The sequence below is a fragment of the Siniperca chuatsi genome, linkage group LG15, assembly GCF_020085105.1.
Source record: "Siniperca chuatsi isolate FFG_IHB_CAS linkage group LG15, ASM2008510v1, whole genome shotgun sequence".
In the NCBI taxonomy this organism is placed as follows: domain Eukaryota; kingdom Metazoa; phylum Chordata; class Actinopteri; order Centrarchiformes; family Sinipercidae; genus Siniperca; species Siniperca chuatsi.
The window spans coordinates 22,425,644-22,453,168 of NC_058056.1; the positions used below are offsets into that span (position 1 = coordinate 22,425,644).

General features: G+C 39.5%; 1 protein-coding gene across 1 annotated transcript; it reads right to left on the minus strand.

The window, feature by feature from the left end:
* Positions 1–26,471, minus strand: gng2 (guanine nucleotide binding protein (G protein), gamma 2). Its single transcript, XM_044166771.1, has 6 exons — positions 26,433–26,471; positions 25,419–25,517; positions 19,425–19,501; positions 6,864–6,928; positions 1,633–1,751; positions 1–1,074 (listed from the first exon to the last, which is right to left on the minus strand). The coding sequence occupies exons 5-6, from the start codon at positions 1,717–1,719 to the stop codon at positions 946–948; spliced, it is 216 nt and encodes a 71-aa protein (XP_044022706.1). The 5' UTR covers positions 1,720–1,751; positions 6,864–6,928; positions 19,425–19,501; positions 25,419–25,517; positions 26,433–26,471; the 3' UTR covers positions 1–945.
* Positions 26,472–27,525: the final 1,054 nt, after the last annotated feature.

Sequence of the window (27,525 nt, forward strand, 5' to 3'; positions counted from 1 at the left end):
TTGAATCATTCTGGTTTTAATGTTTTGGCACTTCCAGATGGAGGCTGCCCCTGTTTCATACATTCTACACATGAAAGGAAATAGAGAAGGCTGTTTGTCCATTTCATGCAATAGTTAATGATACAAACACAAACATTCAGAACTCACAGCACAGCACAGTTTACTTGCTAGTCATTTTATACAAATAGTAGAAAGAGGGATTGTATCTGAAGGAGACAAACTGCATCACATTTGCCAGATAGATGTTGATACACAGAGACTGATTTTCAGACAGGTATTTGTAAAGAGAATCACAGTCGAATGTTTCAAACATCCCATTAAAAAAGCTTTCACTAACCTGTTGGTGTAAGAAAAAAAGTTAACAGATCTGTTACAGTAATCACGTACAGTTATAGAAAGATATATCTAGGCGATAGGTAATTGAAATAAACGTAAAATCAACAACTTAAAAAAACATTCCAATAATCAGGTGGCATCTAGTGGTAGGAGTATTTTTGTTTGCCGTCCTACGGTGCTCAACCCATCCACAAACCATTTAACAGAACGTTTGGAAGTCCCAAAAGAACCACAAAATATTTTTAATCTCATTTTATCTATTTTTTTGTTTTGTACACATCACAACCTGAAGACTCGGGAAGGTTGACTGGTTGTCCGTCACTTCTCTGGGTTATCATCATACTCCTCATCATCATCATAATCATCCCTTTTGTGTCATCTAAAGCACAGACCCCTTCAACATGCTGCAACACCCTCAAAAAAAGCAATCACAACCCCTTTAATTGTTACATGTAAACTCTGTGGGTTTTAATTTTTTGCACTCTTTAGGTGCCGTTCAAGAAAGGGGGCAATAATCGCCGTGCCCTCCCACTAGAATATTTCTACGTATTTTTAATGTCCACGTTCAAAGTCCCACACTGAGCAGACTGCTGAAGGGCCATGCCAAGTTTACAGGATGGCACAGAAGAACTTCTTCTCCCTGAACGGGTTCTCTGACGCTGGCACTGGCGATAACAGAGGGTCCTCTTTGGCATGGGCTTCGCAGTATGACATTAAGTCTGCTGCTGCTTTTGACACCTGGAATTAAACAGACACACAAATATACACGTCAGTATACGCTGACATAGAGTATACAGAGATAAAGTTAAACAAGTAGTTTGACATTTTGGGAAATACACTTATTCGCTTTCTTTCCGAGTTAAATAAGAAGATTGATACCACTCTCATGTATGATAAATATAAATATAAATATGATAATTAGCTTAGCATAAAGACTAGAAACAAGGAAACAGAACCACAAAGCCGTAAAACAACAAATAGTTGGTTTTATACTTCTTAAAACAAATGAGGTATAAAGTGTTAATTAGTGAGCTTTAGAGTGAGGCTAGCTGTTTCCCTGTTTTCAGTGCTTGTGCTAAGCTAAGCTAACCACCTGCTGGTTCCAGCTACATATTTAACGGACAGACATGAGAGTCGTATCAATCTTCTCATCTAACCCTTGGAAACAAAGCGAATAAGTGTATTCCCCAAAATGTCGAACTATTCCTTTAATTCAGATCAGTTTTAAAACCTAAACTACAAAAACCACCAGTACTATCTTTAAAGTAAATTCATTATCATTGTGGACGTGCTCACCTTTATCCTGTCAATGTTGGCTTCCATCTTCAGCTGTTCCACCAGCTTCCTGGCTTGTGCGATGCTGGCTGTGTTATTGCTCGCCATGGGCGCTTTCAGTCAGGTCTCGTGTGCTCTGCCTACGTAGAAGAGAACGAGATTCAAACACCCCAAACATTGCAGTTCACCCACAGTGTGTGAAGACGAGCACTATAATATAGCAGGCATGCAAAGAGGAGTGCTAGTAACAGATACCCTGTTTATTATCACATGCCTGTGAATACACACACACACACACACACACACACACACACACACACACACACACACCACAGATACAGGCATATTATTTATGGTGTCAGTTGCTAGGCAGCACATGACAGTGAGGGCGAGGAGTGGAAGGTGGGAGGAGAGTGAGGGGGCAGTGCTTTGTCCAGCACTATATTTATAATAGATAAACGGATAACTAACATTATTGTTTTCAAATTTTGCACTGATAATGGTGGTTTTCTTCACGTCTACTCATACTTCTCGACAGTTCTTAGTCCCTGTGTCACACAAGGGCACAGTGTCAACCCTCTGCATCATGTGAAGGACTATAAATCAATAAATCAATGTCGTTTGTCTTTGATAACAGGTAAGACGGGTCACCTCGGAGGCAGCAGATGTTACAAAGCTTCAGCAACAGTATATTTGCATGTCTGTTACTGCACACAGTCCATAGATTCCATCAAAGAGCTGTATTTATAACTTCTGTCACAATGACTAATATTTCTGAAACAAAGCTTATTTATCATCATACTGAGTGAGTGTTCACTTTGGAGTACCAGACTCATTTGTAGAGATTGCTAAAGTAGTCTTTTTTTTTTTAAACAGCAACTTATGCCAACCTTTTTATTCAAAAGGTTTTAACTTAATCATTAATTTGATGTCCTCCATTATTCTAAATATTCCTTCTGACTGATTAAATTAATACATTGATAGCAATAGCTCCTGCTCCTGGTGGTCAAAAAAGTGAACCTGTATCCCACTTCAAAATTACATACTAATTAAAAGTGACACAAGTATGTACTCAAAGTTGTTAGTATGTACACTCAGTTTGCTTGATGCTTGAGTGTGACACTAATGCAATGCTCGGTGGAAATGGAAGAGCTAGCCACAGCTGGAAAATTAAACTTTAGTTAATCAGGTCTGAGAACAAAGAACATTCATAATCAGACAACAACACAACCAGCATACAAATAAGTCCAGACAACCACAATCGGCAAAGAGTTGATAAAAACAACTACAAGGGTCTTAAAAAACATCAGAGTAACTGAAACCTGAAAGATTAGTGCGTACATATGGAATATCTATGATTAAGTAGTTACTGGATCGTGTTCTGTAGTTTTAATTTAAAGATTTAAATGTTTGTGGAAGATGTTGAGACAACTTCAGGAACCTCTCGGAAAACAAATAAAATACTTTCAGCTTCTCTTTAAGTTTCCAAATTTGAAATTGGCCGAAGCTTTCCAAGGTTACAGTGTGACTGATGTTGGTTGCATGTCTTTGTCTTACATGTAATGAATGATACTCATCAATACAGTATGTGCATTAAGTTACTGTATACTAACTGCCAAAATAGTTTACTATGCAGATTAGTGCACAGTGTATATGTGTATACCGATGGATGAATAATTAGGCCTTCAGAACAACTTCAGTGCTCCTAGGTGTTGATTCTACGAAACTCTGAAACTCTACTGGAGGGATGAACAACCATTCTTCTGAAAGATATTTGGTGTTTTGATGATGGTGGACAACACTTCACTCCAAAGTATTCAGTTAGGATTAAGATCTGATAAATGTAAAGGCCGTAGCATATGATTCACATTGTTTTCATCCCCATCAAACCATTCTGTGAGGTCTTGTGAACTGTATGGAAGCATCTGATATGTTTCTCCACCACTTGATTCAGGGTTTTCCTTTAATTTGTCTGTATTGTTACACAGTTTGTGTAAGATCCTCGGATGCTCCTCTGTCTTTTATAACCTCTTTGATTAAATGGATCAAGCTACGGGCGCTCTAAAACAGCGTCATCCTTGGTGTGTGATCAATCTTCCCTGCGTCCCCCCCTCCGTCATCCGTCTGTATGCACTGTGGTACGACTCAGTGTGGGGTCAAGACTGATCTCAGCGAGGTGCTGGAGCTGAGCATGAATATTGATGGCCCACAGTGGCACACCTGCTCATCAGGCTGGTGAACTGCTGCAGGGATCTCCGCTGTCACGCCAACCCAAAGCCCGATGACCTGATCATCAATTAAAAACTGCACATGGTCACCGGTTACAGTTTGTCTGTTTCACATGATAATTAGATTTATTAGTGTTTGACAGCTTGCCAGAGTGGTTGTAAACAAATGTACCAGCTAAATCTGGCAAAATGTGATAATATACCTGGCTTTCTATCGTTACTAGTGTCCTTACTTTCCAGATGCAGTGATGCAACCTGTTTATTTTCTTACTAGACTTTGACTACCAGAATAGCAGCGTAGGGTCAGTGACGCATACTACAGTTGATTAAATGTGATTAATATTTGGAAAGTGACTGCATTTGATGATTTTTTCAATTAGTCAATGAATTATGTGATCTATAAAATCAGAAAATTATGAAAAATGGCAATCACAAGTTATCAGAGCCCAAGGTGACATCTTCAAATTATTTATTTTGTCTAACCAACAGTCTAAACCCCCAAAATGTTAAATTTAAGGGAGAAAAGCAGCAAAACATCACATTTGAGAAGCTAGAACCAGATAAATTTTGGCATTTTGACTTGATAAATAAGTCTAATGGTTTTTTGTATATATCACAGTTACATCAGTTATCTTTATATATCTCCATATGCACTTTATTACTTTATTAAGTTGAATCTAATCTAATTTTAAAGATTAATCATCAAAATTGCTGTTAAAAAAGTTTCTGTCAATCGACTAATTGATTAATCAACTAAATGTTTCAGGACTGTTGCACTTGATAAAGCAGTTGAGGTTGACTAGATTTACAAAAAGAGTTTTTGTCCATTTACTCAAAACAAGAAGGGAATATAGATGTGGAGTGTTTTTATATACAGTATGAGAGTTGGATATTATTCCTTGGCATTTTAAGAGCCACTGGAAATAGTTTTAAAGTACAAGTTTAAGTGAAAATCTACAGTATTTACTTAATTCACATAGTTTTTGGACTGAAACATTTCCTCCGAATGGGGCTGGAAAATCTTGAATCACTGTCGGTGCAAACCAAGTGACAAAAGATTTATGAGCACAACCTGCAGCAGAGTGCACAGTATTAACAGTGTAACATAAACATTACATTTTATAGTCAGTGTAGCCGAGGGATCCAGGATGTTCTCACTCTGATGAGTGCTTCACCTTTTAGGGTCAGAGTGTTTTAATATAAACTCAGGTGGGTGTCAAAAAACAAAACCTATTATGTTGTTTTTAGTTTCAGAAATTAAAGGAATCAAAATGTCGGGTTATTTTTCTTTGTACCAATGAAATTGCTTGATGAGGTTTGACCAGAAAATTAGGAGGCAGGCCCAAATGTTACATAGAAAATACAGCATATTGGTATTTTTGTGGGGTTAAAATACTAACATCTCGTGTCCCTCTGTGGAAGCCACTTTCCTGCAATCACAGACAGAGTTGTCCAGTGTATTTTGTTTTATATGTCAGGTAATTTTAAGAGACTTGAAGTGATAATTATGTACAAATATATTGGGACTCATGCACACAAACCTCACTTTTGTCCCTCGCCAAAATAAAAATAGGCCAGAGACTTACTACAAGGGTGTGATTGACAAGTAGAAATTAGTCTTTGACGTCTTTCGTATCAAGGCCATAATATTGTTTCAACACTCTGGGGAGACGTCAAAACAGGCCAGCGTATCAGCAAATAGGGAGAGATTTCCTTCTTTAAGGTTTCTGGGATGTCTAAGGAAAAAGTAGAGCTTTACAGAAGATAATCAGACACTGTGACACAATAGCCTAGTTTGAGTGGAATTGACAGGAAAAGATGATGTTTTAAATAAATACCATAAAAGCAAATGGAAAACTGTGTCTTAAGGGGCTGGAAGGAAGGAAAGAAGCACCCAATTTTGATTGTGTTACCTCTTGTGCCTTTGGAGAGTTTGCCAAGTACATGAGGACATAAAACAATTTGCCATACCAGCTAAACTCCATGGAAATTAAAGACTAGTGATCAATTTCTATAGTCAAACAAGACCACTCTGTGAGGCTGTACTTTGGCACAGCGTTGCTTTGAGCTAAATACTTACGTCAACATGCTAACATGCTCACATTGATGATGGTGACATTCTGATGTTCAGCAGGTATAATGTTTACCCTGTTCACCATCTTAGTTTATCATGCAAGGATGCTAATCGACCAACATTGCCATGCCCAGAGCTGCTAGCATCGCTAAAAACGCCAAAAAACTAACCTAAAAATAGGTTGCATCTGAATGACACCTACATTCATTTTGTGAGTAGATTCACTTACAATTTCAAAACAAAACACATACTTGGCTGTACAAAATATGTAAAAAAGCAAAACATAAAAGAAGTTATAAGCTATTTAGCAGCGCTGTCACTGTGTCTACAAAGTCATTTTGCTGCTTATTGTCAGTGGAGCGTGCGAAAATGCCACCCTGACATTTTCATACCTAGAGAGGGAGGGGTGAGGAGATGGTAGCATATAGAGGATGCCCATTCATGTGTCGACTCCAGAAGGAATAGCTGGTACCCTGAAGGCAACTAAGGCAAGCTTTAATGAACAATAAACAGTTGTTTCCTGTCTTGTTTATTTTTTTAGCATTGGGAGATGCTTTTATGATTGTCTTGTGTTCTCTTTTCCGATATAATTTCACTGCTTCTACTGTACTCTGCTCATCTGTACATCATGAAACCTCTTGTCCTTCCTTCCTATCTGTGAGCTGCCCAAAATACCATCCTGAGATGTCGCACATGGTGTCAACATGCTGATAACTGTGACAGGTGCTGATAAATAATGCATTCAGATGGACACAGGCCTCAACTGTGCCAGCTGTTGACAACTTTGTGGAAGCTGTAATACAAAAACTCTTCGCCATTTCACAATTTGCACCAGTTTCCATGCAGACTGAGGGCTTTGACATCCCTGACCACTCATGCTGTAATATTATTAAACTGACTATTTGCCTTTCCTGAACATACTACAGCTCCTTCTCCTCGTCTTGACTTACCTTGTCTGCTTACTCCTCCGCACTCAGCCTGCAGTTCAGTCAGCACTTTGTGTCCTTCCCACTCTCTGCAAATAGAGAAAAAGAGATAAAGAGAGTGAGAATCAGAGGCTGATCAGAGGCAGAAGCTCTGCACATTCCAGATAAATTACGCCAAGGCTTGTGTGTGTGGCCGCTGTCCTCTGATCACTGTGTGTCAGAATGTCGCAGCTCGCTCTTACAAACTCCACTGAGGGGGTTTGGAGGAGAAACACCACAACAAAGTACAGAGGGAGATACAAGTGAAACATATATGAGGGGGCAAATTAATTTTATGGCTTTAAAGGAATAGTTCAACATTTTGGGAAATGTGCTTGCTCACTTTTTTGCAGTGAGTGAGATCAAAAGATTGATACCACTCTCATTTCTGTCCTCTTAATATGAAGCTACAGCCAGCAGCCAGTTAGCTTAGCTTAGCTTAGCATAAAGACTGGATACAGGGGGAAAGAGCTAGCCTGGCTCTGTCTGAAGGTAACAAAATCCACCTACCAGCACATCTAAAGCTCACTACTTAACGTTATATCTCGTTTTTTAAATCCAGACAAAAACTGACGTGTAAACACGTCAAGCTGTGGTGTTTAGGGAGGTATTTCTTGGCCAGGAATAGTGACTTTAAGATCAGTTATTGGCGATGGTTAGAGCCAAAGAGCCTTAAGTTTATCTCAGTTCTGCTCTTAAAGGAAGCAGCTTATTCACGTTCTTGCCAAGAGTTAGATTAGAAGATCAACACCACTCTCATATCTGTCCGTTAAATATGAAGCTACAGCCATGATACGGTTAGCTTAGCTTAGCATAAAGATTGGGTTATGTGCTGGACTATTTCAGGAAGTCACTGCCCCCAGCCGAGAAATAGTCCGGCATACAACCACCTGTAAAACCACAACTTGTCATATTTACACTTTGTACACTTGGTTTTTGTATGGATTAAACAAAAGAGATATACTGTGTTAATTAGTGCGCTTTAGAGGTGCTGGTAGGTGGATTTCATTACCTTTGGTTAGAGCCAGGCTAGCTGTTTCCTCCGGTTTCCAGTCTTTGTGCTAAGCTAAGTTAACCGGCTGCTGGCTCCATCTTCATATTGAACAGACAGTCATGGTAATGGTGTCAATCTTCTCATCAAACTCTCAGCAAAAAGAGCAAATAAGTCTATTTCCCTATTCTACTGTGTAAAGCTATTTCTTTGAGTTGAGCTTCTGTTGGTGCTGACCCATTCACCTCTCCTCCTCTTCCTCTCTATCTGCCTCTCTTTCTCTGGTCCAACTGATTCATTCTTAATGCATCTGTGACTCTGCATCTTGGTTTTCTGCTGCTTCTGATAAATGGGCCAATTACCCTGCATGAGCAGATCTGCAGAGGAAGGGAATTCCACCTCATCGTAAATCATGGCAGCATGCAACGTTACAGTAAGGCACCACAAAACAAAACCTTGTGACAGCGGCCGAACCCCTGAGCCAGAATATTCTAGCAATGTTGAAACTGCTTATAGTTTAAAAACCAAACAAAAAAAAGGAGGAAATCTTACTGTACTGTATTGTCACCTCTCCTGAATCACTGGAGCCATTAATCTACGCTGTTAATCTATGTTATGCAAACTGTATAATAATTTCTATCAGTGCAGTGATTCTTAAACTATTATCTGGGGTGCTTCAGTGTGTAGCTGGATTGTCTTGTGGGTCTTAAGACAAAAGTATCTATTTTTATAAATTCAAATCCTGGAAAGGGAAATTAAATTCAGTTTTCTTCTCAAAAGTTAAATGTTGTCGAGCAACCATACAAGTACTTTGCCTGCATAAAGTAGTCTATAACTGGCAAAGTTTTGTTTTAAATTAGTAACTATCTGATCAAAAAATAGGTAAAGAAGATTATGAATCTGACCAGATGTTTGATGTAGCGTTTGGTACAGTTTTCAATAAATGGTGCTTAGGACACATTCATACTGACATTGGTCAGTAATAAAAATGCACTGAGGCGTGATACCCTGCATTAGGTCCCAGGATGAAAAAAGTTGACAGATTTTTGCCAGAGAAACTACAAAAGAATACAATTCCTTGATCAATCATGTTGTGAGTACACAGTACAGTATATAATGTTTCATGTCCCAAATGGAATAGAAATTAAAGCATCTACTACTTATATCAATTACATTTTGTAAGCGACACACATATTCCTGCATGACTTCTTTAATATTTTACCAGAAAGACACTGTTGCCGTTTTCAGGAGTCTTATAGACAATGAATATGTAAAATACAGTATAACCCAGTTACAACTAACCACTGTTATTGACATTACCTTTCCTGATGAAAGATGAGCTCAGATGACAGAGTCAGAGTCACATGACCTGTAACTTGTGACCTTGTGATGACAAGTTTTATTTGCTCAGAGCACGTGTTCGCTCATCAGCCTCACGTTTACATCTGAGAGTTTCCCAGGAAAACTATAGAATCATATGTTGTTGTGTGCTGCTGGTTTGGAGGTAGTTTAAAGTAAAGGCAAAAGTTTTATAATATTGGAGTGTTTATATTTGTAGGAGCTCAGTCAGTCTGTAAGCTACTGAGATGTCTAACCCAGGAGTGACCTGGTTGATGCGCTTCGCTTAGTCTCATGTGATCATATTACCAATTGCTGTGCGTTGCGTTCAGTACAGAATCTCCAGGCTGCTCTTCGGTTGCAGAATAACAATCAATTTCTTTATTGTTTCTGCTGTAAAGGTGAATAGAGTCCATTTTCCAGTTTCCATTCATAAACCAAACACACAACTTACAGTGTGACAAACAAACCCTTAGCGCCCCAAAGGTCAAAAACCCTTTGCCCTTCCGGGGTCAAACACCTGACGACAATAGTTACCCGGCTACCTATATACCTGAATCCTATATACTAGCACAGCCACACCCAATGTACACACAGTGAATAACAATTAAATTCTGGCCGTTCGAACAACATATTTGGCTCCTACAGTATTTCTGATTAATTTTCTGTTAATGAATTGATTTTATTTATTAACTAGTTACCTGTTAGCACCTGGAAATGTGTGTTTAACCGTATCGCAGATGCAGTTTGTGCTGAATGTTAAAAGGACCATATTTGTGGTTTTGTACATTTTAGCCATTTACTACAAATCACTTATACTTTACATAAAAACTAACAAATTTGCAAACAATGCTGCTGTGTTTTAGAAACTTGGATGTATTTTGTCTACTGTTCCAGGCAACCACTGGTTTCTAATCATTCCCATACAATATAAAAATCTATTAGCACACTCTTGAAACTTGCTTGAATTGTGTTATCCACCATTTTGGACAGCAAGTCTGCATTTATTTTGGTCAAAGTTAAATTATCTGTAAGTGGTAATTAAGTTTCAAGATAATTGACCCCACAGAGAATTATCACCTGACTCTGCAGTTCCTCTCAGCTCTACAGGGAATTTTAGTGTCTTTCAGCTATTTTTTTTTTTGGTTTGCGGCCCAAAACTTTGCTGTTTTGGTTCACTCTCACGGTTCATAAAACCCACTGTTCTACCTACCCAGCACCAAACGGCAGACTGGTGAACATAGTGGAGCATTTAGCATCTGAAGAGCCAGATCTTTTTGTCGGGAATTCGTGGAAACCAAAAACAGAGTTAAAAGAGAGTGAATATTGGACTTGCATTCATCAGGTGGCCAGAAATACAACTCCAAATAAATTATAATGTTGCTCCGTATCCGCTGGATGCCTAAATAAGCAGCTTTTTGCTAACAAGTTCGCCATGTCAGGTTAAAAGGTGATACTGAGGAAGGAATATGTCAGTGTTGTGTTTACAGCTGCTCCAAGTGGCCAAAAACTGTCAATGCAGGTTTAAGGAGCTACATCTTGCGAACACACTAAAAAAGGTCCTTTAACTTGATCAGGGAAGCATATTTGTATGTTAAGGATTTGTAACAATGGGCTTATATTTAATGCATTATGATATATCTTTTCTTTTGATTGTTGCAGTTTTCACATCCTCTTGTTGATCCAAGATATTTGAAAAGTTGTATACTAAAGCAGCACCAAAGTGTCAGTGTTCTATCAAAGTCAAGTCCTGACTGCACTCTTACATCGTTCACTGTCTACTTTCTGTTGTTTTCTCCACTCTTTGATCAGTTTACTGTACGCTGCAAAAAAGGCAAGACAGCCAACTGTTCTTAAAAAAGAAAAAAGCTGAATTTGATTTCCCTGTGAACTGTTTGTGTCATCATATTTATGTTGCAGAGCAGCAGCGAGATCAGGGGATGAGAAACAGAGTGTTTTATTAGTTTTTTATTTTAATGCTTTGGCAATATTGTTCTCTACTTTTATGCCAGTAATGCATCTTGAACTGAACTGTACTGAAGGAAAAAACCCCAGAAAGACGCATTATGGGACGTGACTGGTGATCCATTTCTCTCCTGTGTTCTAGCCTTCTGCTTCCCATCCCTCCCTCCGTGGCAGACAGGTGTTCAGTGATGGGACTGAAACACCCCCAGCACGCTCCGTCCTGCTGTTAACACCACTGAATCAATCCGACCCCCTCCGCCATCCTTCCCCTGCCATTTGGAGCCGTTTTGAACCCCTTCCTGCAGGTTTTCGGGGGGTCTGTGTTCGTGACGAGGCCCTCCACAGATGTGATTATAGCCACTGCTCGACTCTGGGTGTCGCTGACTTAAAGGATGTTTAAGCACCGCAGGAAACATCCTGGTGAGGAAAATATAATTCCTGGCCTGTCGAGAGTGATGATCTCTCACGCACTCCCACACACGTTGACTCTCGGCTCGGTTCTCCCTCCCCCTTTCTCTTTCTGTAGTGCACACCTTATTATCCTGTCTTTTTTTTTCCACCATCCAAAGAGAGAAAATAAGGCAGCCAGGCAGGGAGTGTTCTGTCCTCTGTGATGCCCAGGGTGTGAAATCAGAGCGTGGTAATTAAAAATCTGTCCCTAGTTCAGCCATCTGGACCCTGGAGGGCCAGTGATTAACCTGCAAGGGTCTGTAGGGACGAAAGGAGGCAGGATGGGACCCCTGCTCAGAGATAACCGAGGCTAAGTTTTGAGGGCCGTTAAGTCACGCCCCCCTTAGTTACTGTTGCTATGAAAGTTTTGTGTTCTCACACATCACATATGTAGTTTTCAATGAAAACGGTGGCAGATTTACCACTCAAAAATCTTAGTAGTTATCTTCAGACGGAGGTAGACAAAAGCTTCTCATTTCTAGCCAGCAACCGTTGATTTTATCGGCTAAAATGACAAAAGTAACTGGCTGATTTTATCAGCTGTAGTTAGCTAGCTAATTAAGCTAATGCCCCATCATTTGGTTGAAAATAGTCTCCAGTTGACTTTTTAATATTTACAGCTGACTTGCTTTAAAAGACAATGTTGTAAAAAAATTTTTTTTAAATATGACACTTGATGACTACATACATGATATTGTGCTAAAAGACTGAGGCTAAAACTGCATGTCTCAGGCAAAAAGTTAGCATTCTCACCAATTGATGATCCATGTAGAAGACATGGAAATAAAGAAACAGTATTGTTCTTGTATTTCAGCATAGAACTTCTTGTCCTATTATTACAAGTATGATATGGAAAAATGTAAGATCAGTTATTGATCATTAACATGACCTTGTTTGGCTGCTTAGCTAACATTTTTAGTCGTATTGTGAAACAGTGTGTTTTTAATTTTAACGTTATAAAAGAGATGGCTTTTTGGATGAGGACTGAGCAATGTATTTGGCAAACGTGACACTATCTCGGGTAACACTGGCTGGGTAAAATCCAATAAAGAGCAGCTAACGTTAGCCTAAACTCTGATAGCATCCTGGACTGGCTTCCACACAGTGAGGAAGTACTAAACAGTGGATGTGCTAGTCACGAACAGTGCTTTTTTAACATAACTTCTAATCCTACAAACAAATGTAGTTAGCTAATAATATGCTCCTTGGTCTTCGATGTAACGCTCAGGTAGTAGTAAGCCAATTAGCCGTATAAGTAAACGATTGCAGCTTGCGTTAGAGGCGATAAACACACTTTTTAATCCATTCCTTACACTTTTAGGCTTGTGATTTTGGTTTTGCAAAGGTTAAATTCCCAACATATCCAAAGCTTGACAGACCTGCTGTGCCTAGTTACGGTTGCTAAGCTATGATTGGGCAATTGCTGTTCAGGGGAGGGGTTTATCGCATGATGAATGATGTCTTGACAAGCAGTTATTGGAGATAGTTTGAACCAAGAGCCTTGACTTTATCTCAGTACTTCTAATAAAGGGCTGCTTATATGTGCATGGCTAGATACCACTAGTAAGAAAAGATGTTATCTTGTTATTTGGGTGAACTGACCCTTTAAATAAGGCTGATGCGTGTCATTCTTAAAGAAAATCTGGGATGCTACTTTGTTTATCACACAAAAAAACCTCCTGACTCCTATTTTGTTACTGTAAAAGCTGATACGAGACCTTTTCTGTGCTGACTGAGTCATTTCTTTTTTTGTGTTTTACTACAAAACCCACAAAACTAATCCAAAATCCCACTGCGGATTTTCAAAAATGCAAGCCTGTTTTTTATTATTTCTTAAAAGAGAAAACAGCAGTGCTGCATGAGCAGGCAGAAACACTCACACGCATGCAGAAAGTTCAGTCATCAAGCCCTCACAGTGTGACTGAGTGACTGTACCATCCTCAGTGTGTCATAGGACAATGAGGTACAGGCTGCGATGTCACCGTGAAGCAAGTCGTATTGAAGGGCACACTCAGCTAAACAAAGATTTTCAGAGTTGTAAATTGATAGGAAAGGTTGCACAGAATGAGAGAAAATAAATAAATAAAAGCTGGAAATAGGAATAAAGTTTATCAGGGCTTCCAGAGTGGCTTTTACAGCGACCGCAGCAAGGAGAAGTAACATAAAACTGACCTTCGGAGTCATTAATGAACACGATCAAGAGAATATTGACTATTGAATGTAATATAGCACGGATCCCTGCCCTTGAATAGGAGAAAGGACACTCCTCCCTGTGCACACAAACACAAAGAGAAAGAGATACATACGGAGAGCTACAGAGAGCAGAGCTGTCAGGCAATGATTGTCTGGGGAGGTGATGCTAAGTGTGACAGCTGAGTGTCCTTCTCCATCACATGCTAGACTCTGAGCAGGACTCAGACCTGGACCTGGAGCCGACCTCCAGGCTCACATCACAACAGCCCCTAAAACCCCCATTATACAGGATATGGAACATTTGGAAAAGTTTAGTCCCAAAATAGTATATCCAAAAGGTTTACTCTATTCTTATATATGATTAATAACATTTAAAACACATTAAAATACTAGATACTAAGTTAAAACATTGTGAAAATAAACCCCTCTGTACTTTCTTAAAATAGTTTTGTCATAATTGCACTTTTCAGGATACTTTTCACTGTATTTACTAATACAATAATGTGACTACTTCTACTGTTACTCCACTAACAGCAAGAGCTGATATCTCTGTAACACTGACATTGTTTCATGCTGTAAAATATCTCTAAGTGACAAATAATGTATATTATTAATAGTATGCTAGTAAAAGAAGAAGTAGAGGTTGTTTCTTCATCATCTTCCTCTTCTTACTTCTTCTTTTGTCTCTTCTTCTAATGTTTTTTGTTGAAGGTCTGTCAGTCCACAATTAATTGTCTTTTTTGTTTTTAATTTATGCTGTGTGGTTATCTTTGCCAACTTGTATCAGTATCCTACGATGTCAAAGCCTCCTGTCAAACTGAATTTCTACAATAACAATTTGCGTTTGTTCTTGTTCTATCTATTAGTGTCCTATCCCTGGAATAAACTAAACTTGTATTGACTGACCCATGTGTACTAACATCCAAAGAAAATCTTTTCATCATCTTACATTTAGTATTTACAGCATGTTAATATAATTATAGTGCATCTACTACCCTGAGAGTCATATTTTTTTTTACTTTAATAGCACCTCAGTGGTTTGGATCCATACTGTATGTGGGAAGGAGGCTTGTGGTTTTGTTTCATTCATGATTTTTTTTAAAATGCTAACCCTATCTACAGTATACTGTAGCATCATAACAATGAATAATTGTAAAGCTCATGAAAACTTAAATTCAAATCTCAAAGTATTTCTCTCTAATATTGTATATTTGTGACTAAACTATTAAAGTTTAAATTAGAAAAAAAACCCACATCTTTAATTATAAACAAATGGGTTTAAGACTCAAAGAACTTCATCAGGACTGTGTGGGTGGGATTTCATCAGATTTGAATGACAGGGCAACACAAGCAAACATGCCAGCAACTGTTATCAGATTTGAATTATTGGAAAATCTATACTGGTGCATGGAAAATACCTGACATCAGTTTTTTTCTAGTCTGGTTTGGCATTACAAATAGATCTGGCGTTGTGCTCACTGATGCCCTTCGCAGGTTGAAGAGACAGTCTAACTAATCACAGTTTTGTAGGCGGAATTAAGAATGAGTACATTATCTTCCTGCAGAGCTAGCTAGCAACCTAGCGACATTCACAAAAAAGCAACAAAAAAATTGCCAGAAAACTGGGGATGAGCTCGATGTAGCTGAACAAGTTGTTTTAAGTCCATTTACAGAATAACAGCTCTTCAATCTGCAATTTCTTTGATTTCTTTGAAAAACGTTAGCTGCTCCTAGCAACCACTACTACAGCTTCTGTGTCAACTGAACATAACATCGTGGCACAGATTTGTCACTTGCTACTGACTGGTCAGGACAAGACAAACCAAAATAACCCCATCTCCCAACAAAAAATGGGCTAAAATGAACACGACGTCAGGCTGAATGAATGAAGTGAAACGAAATGGCAATGAAATGAAATGAAATGGCAGTCCAATTATCAGGCTAGTTTTTCCAACAGAGCCCGCCCACTTCAAACCCGTGAGATGAGGACAGAAAAAAGCACAAATATAGAAATATCTCATTTGAATTACCCAGTATGTTTCTAATTTTGGCATTTTTTAGTTGGTTTGTGCAGGACCTTGTTGCTTATAGTAAGAAACTGATTTGAAAAAGAGGTTTTCAGGGACATTAGTCTCATTATCTTAAACATAGTAAAAACACATGTGTGTTTCTTTATTATTGAGCATCAGCTAATGTTTTGTTTTCCTAAAGTAGATTCGACATTTGATGAATGAAAAATGTATTACTCAATGTACTATCCTCTATTAAATCATACATTAACCCTAACTCCCTTTCTCTTTCTTGCCTCGTGCCGCTGCCTCTCGGTCAGACCACCACCACCCGTGAATATTCGATTAGCCTGGACATCTGTGCCACCCCCAGCATGCCCTGCCCATCCTGCCATTTTAGAGCTTGTGGTGTGTGCGCGTATGCGTGTATATGTGTGTGTGTGTTGGGGGTTAATCTAGGTCCCAGGAGGGGGGAGGGGGGAAGGCAGTGGCCCAGGAAATGATGCATCCCCTGGGAGTCAAGAAGGCAGCAGGGAGGAGGCTTATTGCTCCAGGGAGCACAAATGTGGTCTATTATGTTTATTAAATCAAACGATCAAGGCCCGGCATGTTTCTTCTTTGTTAGATTAAAGCAGTGACCAAGTGGTTTTCTTTTCCTCAAACATTTAAAGACTCGCATTTAAAACATTTTATATACATGTTATATAACAGCAGTGTAGGTAGTGGGGTAGAAACAATGCATGACACTGATGTCACAGACAAAAAAAAACAACGTGTTTTTGTGTGACCAGGGTGGAAAATTAACACCAGCCACCAGCCAAATAATGATGGTGAATTTTGGCTGTGAATGAGAGGGTTGTTTTGAATTCCACAGGCCACTTTGGCAGGAAACCAGCCATCGTGTGGAGCTTCTTTTCCACTCTGGAAATCATATTTGGAAGTGGCCGGTGTGGTCGCCACATTCAGTAGGCTAACTTCCTGCCCCATGTGTCACAAATGATAGTTTTACCATCTTTTGTGTACATTAAGATATCTTCCCTGTGCTTTAACTGTGAGGCATCAGTGGGATTTTTGCATTTGCCTTGAGTGAGGAGGAATAAACATACTTTTCCTCTGGAATCAATCAGTATGCCAAGAATAACACGGCCAGACTCCTGGGCTGTTAACAATATTACAAACATCCGGGCTTGTTTAGATTCTGCTGAGAGTGTGAGTGTGCTGCTCGGACCGTTTCAGACCCTGACTTGCTCCAACTTTTGGTTTGGCTGAAAAGTAATAAAAGTGTATCTGCTTTGGGGAGGATTATGCTTGTCATAGATTTCATCCAAGCTGTCAGAACCTTACATCTGCAGCTGATGCTTCCAGAGGTAAAGACTTGAGACTTGGACTCGACATAAGTCACAAAAATACTGACTTGAGACTTGACTTGGACTTGACTGCTGGGAGGCTCCCTAAAGACTTAAGACACTTGAGATTTGAGAGTTGTACTTAAGTCATAGTTAAGTTACAAAAAAAGAAGACTTAGACTTGAGTGCTACAGAGCTACAGACTTGAAAGCAAAAACATTCAAGTCTCATGTTTTGCCCTCAAGGCCTTGAGACTTGACTTAAGATTTGGTTGGACAAGACTTGAGAACTTCCCACAATTGTTTTTTAAAGCAGCTCTGGTAGATTTGAAACTTGTGAGAGAGACTTGTCTTTCTTAAAACATACATTTTTGCCTCCGGGGACTTGAAACCTGACCATGACAGCTGTGAGACTTGAGTCCCTAAAGACTTGGCTCACATTTCTCCTTCAATGACTAGAAACTTTAGTTGAGACTTGATTGGACAAGACTTGAGGGTTGACTTGTACTTGCTCCAAAAGACTTAAATAGTAAAAAACTATAATAATAATAAACTAAAATAGCTCTGGTAGGCTTGAGACTCAAGTCACAAAAATTTGATCTTAAGACTTGAGTCTTGACTCCATAAAGACTTACAAATACAAATATTTTCAAGTCTCATGTTTTGACCTGGCAGACTGAAGACCTTTGACTTCACTTGGACTTTCTTTCAAGGACTTGAGACTTGGTTGGACAAGATTTGAGACTTGACTTGGGCTTTCTCCAAAAAGACTCAAAAACAGCTCTGGATGTTTTTATCTAGAGAGACCACAGCACGGTTGAATGAGCTTAAAACCCAAAATCAACACTGTCAGAAGCAAACAAGTGCAGCGAGTACAAAGGTCGAAGCCATCAGTGCAACAGCGTCCCTCCTACCTCATGTTATCTTCCTTCCTGAAGCCTTGTACATCCTTGAGAAACAAGTTGGTCTGTTTTAAAGTACGAAAAGGCAGGTTCACAAAGAGATGACTTCAGCAAGAATGATGGTTTTAGGAAGCTCAGGCCTGGGATTCCGAGAACTCACACTTTGGCCTGACTTGGAAGGATTTGTCTGGTTGAAGGCTGATGGGAGTGGAGAGGTCAAAGTGGTCAATAAGGCGTGGATGGTTCCTCATTCTTCCTTATTCTTTTCTATCATTCCTCCCTTATTCCCTCTCTGCTTTCCATCTGTAACACTCCGGAAAACTGTCAAGGTTTTTGATGCTTCCTGTTTATTGTTGGATACTTTGTAAGCTGCTCTTCTAGTCTCAACATCGATGTGTGTGAAACAATCTGTGACCTGGGAGCAGCTTGCCTTCGAGATACAGTATGAGCCGCCTGGATGTGAGCTCTTGCATAATCCTGACTCGCTTTGTGCATTTGTAACAGGCTTGGAGATGTAACGCACACAATCACACACATATGATTGGATGATTCATTGTGAGTTGTACATGACGATGCCTTCGTGTGACGAGCTAAGAGTGAGGAAAACAGCACTCCTGTGTTCGTTTTCTCAGTTTTCCTGCGAATGCCTGCTGCTGTCAACTACTGTATCTGTCTATGAGCAACATAAAAACACCAACCCCCCACCTCCCCCTCTTCCTCCTCCTCCTCTCCTGGCCATCTGCATGATACAACCACTACATGGACCTTGTGTGTGGTCGACTGCCTTCTCCTCGCGGTATGGAGGGCGAGAGAGTTGAGAATGGCTGAAAAACCTCACAGGAGGCTTGTGGGATTCCTCTCTGCTTTTCTGTTGCCTCTGCCTTTCGCATCCCCTTTGCCACATCTCCCCTTTTTCATCCCCTCTGCTTGTGCAAATATCCCCTGAAACAGATGCCCTTAATTCCTCTGGCCCCACATTATAAGATCTGCCCAATCCTGAGGGAAGAAGAAGGAGGGAGGAAGAAGAGAAGGGAGGAAGGGAGTCCATTCTCTTATTCCTCTTACATATACACATGTATGAAAGGAGGTATGAGATGGGGGGGAAAATAAAGCAGCAGCTCACCTGACAGCGAGGAGGTTTTTAGAGATTTTAGAGGGAGGAGGGGATTCCATGATGTAAACCAGCCAGTGGCATCAATCTCACCCCTCGAGCGCTGACAAAACGACAGCGTGGATATGAAAAACCCCCCTCCTCCTCTGGAACACACCCTGTTTTGGGTGCAATTAACCCAGATGCCACCAAAACAGAAAAAATAAATAATACCTGCCCATCAAAAATGTTTAAAATACTACCTTTTTTTGTGGTCTCCTTCCGTGAAGCCAAACACATCCAGTCCTGTGGAGTAGTATCCACGCGTTCTCTTGTCTTTCTGTCACACACAAACACACACACAGTCAGTTAGTCAGTTAGCGAGGCAGGCGAGTACATCCAAACACACACACTCCTCTCTCTATGCCTCTCCCTCTCTCTCTCTCTGCTCCAGCTGAGATCCTCCCTGTCTCCCTCCTCACTGCTGCTTTAGTCTCCACCCTTCAGCCAAACGCTCAGGCTGCAAGAAAATACCCTCCTCCTCTTCCTCCTCCCTCTTTCTGTCTTCTCTTTTCTGCTATCTGGACACACTCCCTCCGTCTCCCAAAGGTCCACAGGAAAAGCCTTGACTGTCTCTCTAAACACCTACAGTAAACACACGCATACCAGGAAAGCTGACAGTCTGGATAAGCTGGATTTCCGTCTTGATAAATATTCATACTGGTCCCTGCATACGTTTCAGCTGCTCATTTTCCCTCTTATTAAAGTATTTCATATTTAAGTCACATTTGCCTGCCCAGTGAAGGTTTCTGTGTATGATTCCAGGCATTGCATGAGAAAAATTCATTCAACCCTTAACAACAACAACATCCTGCATTGCACACACGACATGTGCCCTGCCAGAGTTGAGGCTTTTAATCTTTAGACCGCTTGTATATTACAGTGAAGCCATCAAAGATGAAAAAACAAAAAAAAAGAAAGACTGTCCCAGCAACTATACACCAAAGTTGGAACAACACGCATAAACAAACAGTGTGCTGCACACGTTACTCTTTCACGTCTGAGTGTCTATGAACTGGATTTTCTACATGTACAGGATACGCTCAATTAAGGCGAAACCAACAAGATTAAGTGTGTATACATACAGCTGGTGTGTATATGAGAAGGGGTGTTATTACCTTAACAAGGAGGCTATGTTTTTGGTCCCATATGTTTGTATACGTATGCTTATGTGTCTGTTTGTTATCAGTGTATTACAAAAAGTAATTTCAACAAATATCTGGTGGAACGTGTGAATCGTGTCATCTTCCCTTTATAAAACACGTAAAATTTTTGTATTTTTGAATCTATTAATAAAGGCCATGTCCACTTCTCTCTGAAAAGACTGTCTGCTATTTTGAATGTTTGGTCCAGACTGTAATATCTCAACAACGATTGGATGGATTGATGAAAACATGTACAGGCATTCATGATCCCCAGACGCTAAATCCTACTGATCTTGGTGATCCCGACTTCTCCTCTAGCACCACCACAAGGTTGACATCAGTTGTTTTTAGTGTAATATCTCAAAAACTATTGGATGGAAATTTGGTACAGACATTCATGCCCCCCTCAGGATGGACTGTAATAACTTTCATGATCCCTTAACTTTTCATCTAGCGCCATCATCAGGCCAATACTTTGGTTAATGACCAAATATTTGCAAATCTAATGACATTCCCATCATCCTCAGTTGTATTTTGTTTTTAGTTCTAATTAGCAATTGTTAGCATGCTAACACGCTAAGCTAAAATTGAGTGAACATTATACCTGGTAAACATCAGCATGTTAGCATCGTTATTATGACTATGTTAGCATGCTAAGGTTAGCATTTAGCTCAAACCACTGCTATGCCTAAATTCAGCTTCACAGAGCTGCTGGTATAGCTGTAGACTCTTGTTTTACCATGCTTCCAAATTCATCCAATCTTCACCAAATTGGGAACATTTAATATTTCTATAAGCCTGAAAAAAAGTAAAAAAAATGTATATGCCATACAGTTTCCTATAGCCTATGGCTACATTTGCCATAAACTTCCGTTAACTGTTGAACAAATTGCGACCAAATTCAGATGACGGAAGAGGTGCTACATCAACATGTTAAATCTAAAAGCCCATAACTGAGAGGTTATAAGTCTAACTCACTTACAAAGTTTAAAGAGTTCATCCTTTTACAATGTCATTTTGTTCTCCAAAAAATGTTAGCCATCAGCTAGTCAGCATGTCATTATGTGTATTTTCTTTTACATTTTATATACATTTTGATTGTACACTATTTAAGAGCTTCCAAGCTTTTCTGACTGTATGCATATGTTCAAATGTATAAACATATATGCATTTGTGTTTGTATGAGCAAACTGAACATTGGCTTTCATGCATGTGCAAGATTTGCCTGCAGGTAAACTCAGTCCATTACTAATGTTACTCATCTTCGCCCTACTGTCTGAACTGACCGTCATGTTTTCTGTGAATCACATTTTCCTCAGCTCCATTCATGCAGATGTTATTCTCTGTGAAACTTAGAGTAACAGCACATATCCAAGGAGAAACGGAGAGAGAGGAGGAGGAGGAATATGGAGAATTGGTGAGTCATGGTTCCTGTGGAGGCAAACACAGGAAGCCTCTGTCACCAGGATATCATAGTGATCTGTGTGCCCTTCCTGGGTCCCCTAAGCCAGTGGTTTCCAACCTTTTTAGCATGACATCCCCCCACAGCCCTATGAGATGAACTGAAATACCTCTTCATTGGCACCATCCATCATATTCCAAATTTGTTCTTATGAATGGATTATAAACAGGATGTTATTTACCATTATTAATTATATAAAAGTGGGGTAACAATCTACTTGGATAGTCCGCCTACAGACAGGTTATAGAGTATTTGTAACATTTAAACTGTTTTGCTGTTGTCTGTAGATGTTTAACAGATTATCAATGTATATGTAAGTATATGTGACAATTCATGAACATAGCCTATCTAAGATGTTTTTTGTGCCTAAACCTAACCAAATTATTTGCGAAACAGCTGAACTGTTGAATCTCAACTAATAAGCTGTTGAAATGTTACAAATACTCTAGACGGACTATCCAAGTAAAGTGTAACCAACATTTGGTATTTGTTACAATAGTTTTATAATAAAACTGAATCATCAGTGTTTAGGTTGCTTTCATACTACTTGGAGTGGCAGAAGCTCAATGTTTCAACCATTTACCCAGTACTTTTTTTGTAACTGTTGAACTGTTTATCCATTAGCCTATGCTTAGCTAGCATAACTATTTCAACCATTAATCCGTTGCTTATAGCATAATATTTCCAAGTTTATCCATTACTTTTAGCTAACTATTTCAGCTGTTTATTCATTACTTTTAGCTAACTATGTAAACTGTTTATCCATTAGCCTATGTTTAGATAGCATAACTATTGCAACCATTTATCCATTGCTTTTTGCATAATATTTCAACAGTCTATTCATTACTTATAGTTAGCTAACTATGTCAACCGTATATCCATTACTTTTTGCTATTTTAACTCTGCTCACTTGCTAACTAGTTCCTGGCAACTGCAGAGGAACCCCCGAGGTACAAGTACCCATGGATGGGAGTCATTGCATTAAGCTACAGTATGTTATGGCCTTGTTGAGCATCAGCAGAAACAGTAACAGTGAGACCCCTCCCTCCCTCCATCACTGGAGAAGAGATAAATCCAGAGATTTGTTTATTTGTAAACTGATTACTATGTTTTATTACCGGCTCTGGGGATCATCTCTGAACCTTGTGGTGTCAGCGCAGCTGTTTTGGTTAATAGGCTGGTTTATTACGTGCTGTTAATCCACCTCTAAGAGGACACGGACAGTTGTGGTGACTTGCAGACTAAATATCACTAAAATTGCCTTTTCTACTACAATAAATAGTGCTGTGAACAAGGGTGGAGCTGAAATACATGTCAGCTTTTCAGGAACAAGGAGAAACTGGTTTGTATTCAGACTGACCGAGTGTTTTATGAGCCCAATTTTGTTGCAAAATCTTCTTAACCTAAACGACAGAGGGTAATCCTTCAGTTTAGATTAATATAGGTTTTCACACAACAATTGTGATTTTGGGTAAAGAGGAGGAGGATGAAGGATGCTCGAATGATACTGTGCAAGCAGTGTTTATATGAGTGTGAGTGTGTGTGTGTGTGTGTGTGTGTGTGTGTGTGTGTGTGTGTGGTGGAGGGGTGGGTTTATCACGACTGGCGGGGGAGGGGCCTGGATTTCATTTCTGATTTGCGACCATCTGGCACCTCCAGGCAGCTGCCGGCCCGAGCCGAGCAGAGCCGCCCAGCCTGTTCTGCCTCAATGCCCCATGGGATTTACGGAGAGGTCACCACTGCTAGAGACACACTGTCACCTAATACTCTCAAACAATCGGCTCAAATGATCGCTAGCACACACACACACACGCACACACACACGCACACACACACACGCTCACAGATGAGGAGATAAGATGTATGGAAGTATCAGAAAGGATGGAAATGGGAGAAACCTCTAGAAAGACGACTGTAAGACGAGGAATCAATCAATCACATCGCCCCCCCATTCATGAATCAAACATTAGAAGCATCATTAAGGTCAGCACATGATGACCTAGCATGTTTTAAATTTACAATGCATGAACATGGTCTGAACGGAGCTACGCCTAATTCAACAAAAGAAAAGAGATGCGGGAAGGGGGTGGTGACAGAGACAGAGAGAGAATGGATTTCCCCCTCTGTGTTGCCATGGCGACAGCAGTGGATGGTGGATCACTGATTTCCTGTACAGCTGTGGAGCTCGGAGGGGAGAGAGAGGGAGACACGACCATATCTGTAGTGGAGGAAGGAGGTGGAGCTCACTGAGGAAAGCATCCATGTATTCTTTTAAACTGTATTTCAGTCTGTCTGTGGTGATTAGTGTTTTCTGCCTGGATGTTGCAAGAGTAGCTCGTGCATTTGGTCTTGTGTGTGTGTGTGTGTGTGTGTGTGTGTGTGTGTCTGTCCGCAGCTAATATCTCATACTACTGGACCCATCAGCCTAATATTTTTTGTGCACATTTATGACTGTATGCTCAAGGACCGCTCGTGGTTGTGGTGATTCACAATTTTTGAAGAACCTATTTTATTGACTGCTGTTTTATACCAGCACTGGCTGCTAACTCCTTACTCCTCTTAACCGGCCAGTAGGGGCCGCAAGTCATCAACAACTGCTTCAGTTTGGGATCTTGTTTCCGTCAGGGACAACATACGTGGTGGTCACGTCAGTGTTGGCGGATTCTTTTGTTGGCATTTTCACTTTGAAACTGACATTTTACATCGCTGGTTACACCTTGCTAATGTAACCTGCATATTTTTTCCCTTTCATTCCACCACTCTCATGCATACACGCTGAACACAGAGCCTGCCCTGCACTCCCTGTTCCCCACCGACATGCCCTCAGACCAACGTGATATCATGGGATGTCGTATAAATAGCACGCAACTTTTAAGGACATTTCACGAGTCATGCCTATGCATTTTAAGCTTTTTGCGGGTCATTTAGCGCTGTTAGAGATGGCGCATTTTATGAGTTTTGGAAGTGCAGGAAACGATGAAGTCAGGTGACCTTCATCAGATGACCTTTGTCGTCATGGTAATAATAGTCAGGTGACCTTCATCGTCATAGACAATAATAAACACGTGGTTAATGATGTGAAATGCTCACAGTTTGGTTAGGTTTAGGCACCAAAACTACTTTAAAAGATCATGGTTAGTTATGTCAGTTAAGTTACGTACGTAAGTTAAGTTACGTTACGTACGTGAGGTAAGTTAAATACGTTACATAAGTTAACTTAAGTATGCAAGTTAAAATAAGTCAGCGTTTACTTTTGGTTTCACATGGGACACGAATAGCGGTCTCCTAGGAAAAAGGACAGTCCTGTGTTTGTTTAACCCATCTTTCCCTTGTCCCTATGTGGACTTTGTCGCTCTTTATACTACATTACCTGACATTTTTTTCTCTATGGCATTTGTGCAACTAAATGGCGTGAAATGACAAGCACAAAGCAAAAAAGGCGTTGTGAAAACACGCAAAATGACTTGAGACATTGGCATGTTATTCACACACCGTTTGGTGATACCAGGCCTGGCGGAGATCTGTAAGTTAGTGTGTGTGTAGTAGAGGGCAGTAAAAAATAAATAAATCCCAACACAAGGTCTACTTACTTGGTGTTTGCAACGCTTTCAACCATATCTAGTGGCCTTTCTCAGCAGATGGAGTTACTCCATCCATCTGAGTAATGCAGGGGCAGGGTAGAGCAGAACCTACAGAAACAATGAAGTTGAGAAAAAAGGGGTTTAAAGTTTTCAGGCTGGCCAGCAAACTGTGTAACAGATATAAAGGTTGTAATGCCTTTATTTTATACCTTTTAGGCTTATTATACAGTCTGCCTTTGTATAATCTTCACAGAATACAAGACGAAATGCAGTATCTACCAATACAAAATTTTCTTTCAGCCTTCTTGTCCATTTGAACTAGTTTGTTTGAGAAAATAAAGTTATTTTGATTTTTTAGTTTATACTCATTTTGCTATGTGTCTCTGTCGGTTGGTCTTCTCTTGTATTAATATTTATACTGACATAAATAAAAGATTAATCTACAATTGAATATATTTAAAAGGATTAAACTGTAGATTCATTTATTTAACTTATAGGTAGCTTGACCACCAGATCATATGAATTCCACTTGAGTCAGAAGCTGAGATGGCAGTTAACGTTACTGCTACTCTGCTAACGTTAGCCTTAAGCTAGTTAGCTTTAGCAGGAGTTTAACTCTAGTTGTCCCCCCACACTATCATGGACTTTGCTACTGCCTCGCTTAGTTATGTTGAATAACAAGCTGACATATCGGTTCATCAAAATGGGTATTGTTCAATGACAGATTAACAGCTATGGGAAAACCAATACGTAAATTTTGTTTTAGCTTTAGCTACGGCTAGCCGTGGCTACATCACCAGCTAGCTAACTTTAACGTGATATAGTTATAAGCTAGTTGAAATACATTAGCTCTCTTGCTCTAGCTGTTCACGTTACAATGGTTTGTTTTGTTTTTTATCTCTGTTTTGTAAAGTTATTGCAAAATTTCCATAATGTTTTCACTGATAATTATCCACTTCTAGGGCTTTTCCTTTAGGTAAATAGACGCCAAAAAGTCAATCTTAACACACAAGTTTAACGTACCCAGTTTTTTCCCCAACATAAAGGCTGAACGTCTGAAACCAAAGAGGTGTTAATAGATTGGCAGGTGTGCTTCTCTTGCTCCTACACTATAAATATTTGGAAGAGTGTATTTTTTATTTTTTATTGGCCAAGTTTTAAATTGCTCTCAATGTGCTTACACAGAACAATTAACAGGAAGGTAGAAATAGACACACAGCTAAAAACAAGGACAACAAAGCTGAACAAAGATAGGTAAAAAATAATAATAATAATAATAATAATACAACAAATACAAAAAAAATTTACATAAAAGGAGGTGAAAAAATAGGTGTGTATATAAATATATATAAAAAGCAACAATGACCAACAACATTCAATGTCATACAAGTCAAGTGTTTCTGTAAATTGTAAACAAATACAAATAGTGCAAAGGAATAAATATTCAGTGAGTAACGTAATATATTACTTTATATACATGAAGTTATGTACAATATACACATGCATACATGTTTATATACGGTACAAATAAGAAATGATATATTTACAGTTTAAAATACACTTTGTGCAGGATTTATATTTGACAGTGATGGACGATATGTACATGTTAAAGCACAGTGTGGATTTTAAACTGTAAATATATAATTTCTTATTTGTTGGTAAGTGGATGTTTTAGTGTTACAGGGTTACTGACACTATATGACTGATTTAACTGTTCAGCATAGCGTTGGCCTGTGGAAAGAAACTGTTTTTGTGTCTGGTTGTGAAGAAATCAACATCGGTGTCCCATCAGACCTTTAAGCTTTCTGTGGCAGGTAATAAACTGTCGGGACTGGATGAAATAGAAGCACAAATAATAATCTCTATCTCAGTTTGAGACACAATGGGCTTGAGTTTGTTCCTCTGCTGGAGGAGCTGACAGGAACGATTCAATGCCTGGTCAATGGCGTCACCTGGATTTATGAGGTAGATTCAACACATGAGGAGGAGGAGGAGGGGGAACCGAGGCTTTACTTCACATCAAGGACAAGGCCAGCTACGAAAAAGGTAACTTCTGTTTTATCAGCATTAAGTTGTAGGGAACTATCAGCCATCCAATATTATGCTGTTATAATCT